The sequence below is a fragment of the Bison bison genome, unplaced genomic scaffold (genome assembly GCF_000754665.1).
Source record: "Bison bison bison isolate TAMUID 2011002044 unplaced genomic scaffold, Bison_UMD1.0 scf7180017468474, whole genome shotgun sequence".
Taxonomy (NCBI): Eukaryota; Metazoa; Chordata; class Mammalia; order Artiodactyla; family Bovidae; genus Bison; species Bison bison.
The window spans coordinates 1-1,003 of NW_011375746.1; the positions used below are offsets into that span (position 1 = coordinate 1).

At 46.2% G+C, this 1,003-nt stretch overlaps 1 protein-coding gene across 1 annotated transcript; it reads left to right on the top strand.

The window, feature by feature from the left end:
• The first annotated feature begins 28 nt into the window (after positions 1 to 28).
• Positions 29 to 733, top strand: LOC104985694 (allograft inflammatory factor 1-like). The gene is made up of 2 exons (XM_010836020.1): positions 29 to 219; positions 527 to 733. The coding sequence occupies exons 1-2, from the start codon at positions 62 to 64 to the stop codon at positions 609 to 611; spliced, it is 243 nt and encodes an 80-aa protein (XP_010834322.1). The 5' UTR covers positions 29 to 61; the 3' UTR covers positions 612 to 733.
• The last annotated feature ends 270 nt before the right edge of the window (positions 734 to 1,003 follow it).

Here is a 1,003-nt window from a genome sequence, read left to right on the forward strand (position 1 = left end):
GGGGGGGGGGGGGGGGGGGGCTTCCCTCTTCTCACCCCCATCTTCTGTGCCTCCAGATATCATGTCCCTGAAGCGAATGATGGAGAAACTTGGGGTTCCCAAGACCCACCTGGAGCTAAAGAAATTAATCATGGAGGTATCCAGTGGCCCTGGGGAGACTTTCAGCTACTCTGACTTTCTCAAGATGATGTTGGGCAAGAGATCTGCCATTCTAAAAATGTGAGAGTCCAGTTCCAGCCTCTCTTACACTTAACTGTTTTCTCTTCCCCTGTCTCCATCCCCAGGCCCACCTTCTACACATAGCCCAGCATGCATTTCTCTTCTGTCTTTCGAGAGACCCTTCCCAGGTCCTATTCTCATCCATAATTCTGGTCCCCAAGGCCCTCAAGACTCTGACTCCTACCCTTTCTCCTTCTCCCCCCACCCTCACAACCCTCATCCTTTTCTGGACTTTCACAGCACACTAAAACTTATTCTCTTGAGAAGATTGTCCTCTGATCCCCGTGTCTCTTCCCATCTCAACCAGGATCCTGATGTATGAAGAGAAAGCAAGAGAACAGGAGAAGCCAACAGGTCTCCCAGCCAAGAAAGTTATCTCTGAGTTGCCCTGATTTGTGCTGAGGGAGGTGTGGTGGAATTGAAGGGGCTTCTAATGACTCCAACATAGAAAAAGAAGACAAAATTGTGAACCAGAGCCAGACTAACTTAAATAAATTATCCTCCTTCAGATGAATTCAGCTTGGTTACTGTTTGATTTTTTTCCCCCTGGGTTTGGGAAGGGGTGAAGCGTCTTTGAGAAAAGGGTAGCAAGGATTTGCCCATATGAGCAGTCCATCAACAATTCTGTAGTATATTTACCACATAGCAGATGATTTTGTCCATCGGGGGGATGTATAAGACAGCCTGACCTCAAGGAATTTAAGTGGGATGAAAAGACATGTATAGACAAAAAAAAAAAAAAAAAACTCAAGCTCATGATGAAGAGCAAAAATTACCTTGAACC

What these genes read in the sequence shown, in the direction of transcription:
- LOC104985694 (XM_010836020.1), top strand. Translation starts at nt 62, where the DNA reads ATGTCCCTGAAGCGAATGATGGAGAAACTTGGGGTTCCCAAGACCCAC. An exon ending in AGATCTGCCATTCTAAAAAT is followed by an intron (nt 220 to 526) that starts GTGAGAGTCCAG and finishes CATCTCAACCAG; the next exon opens with GATCCTGATGTATGAAGAGA.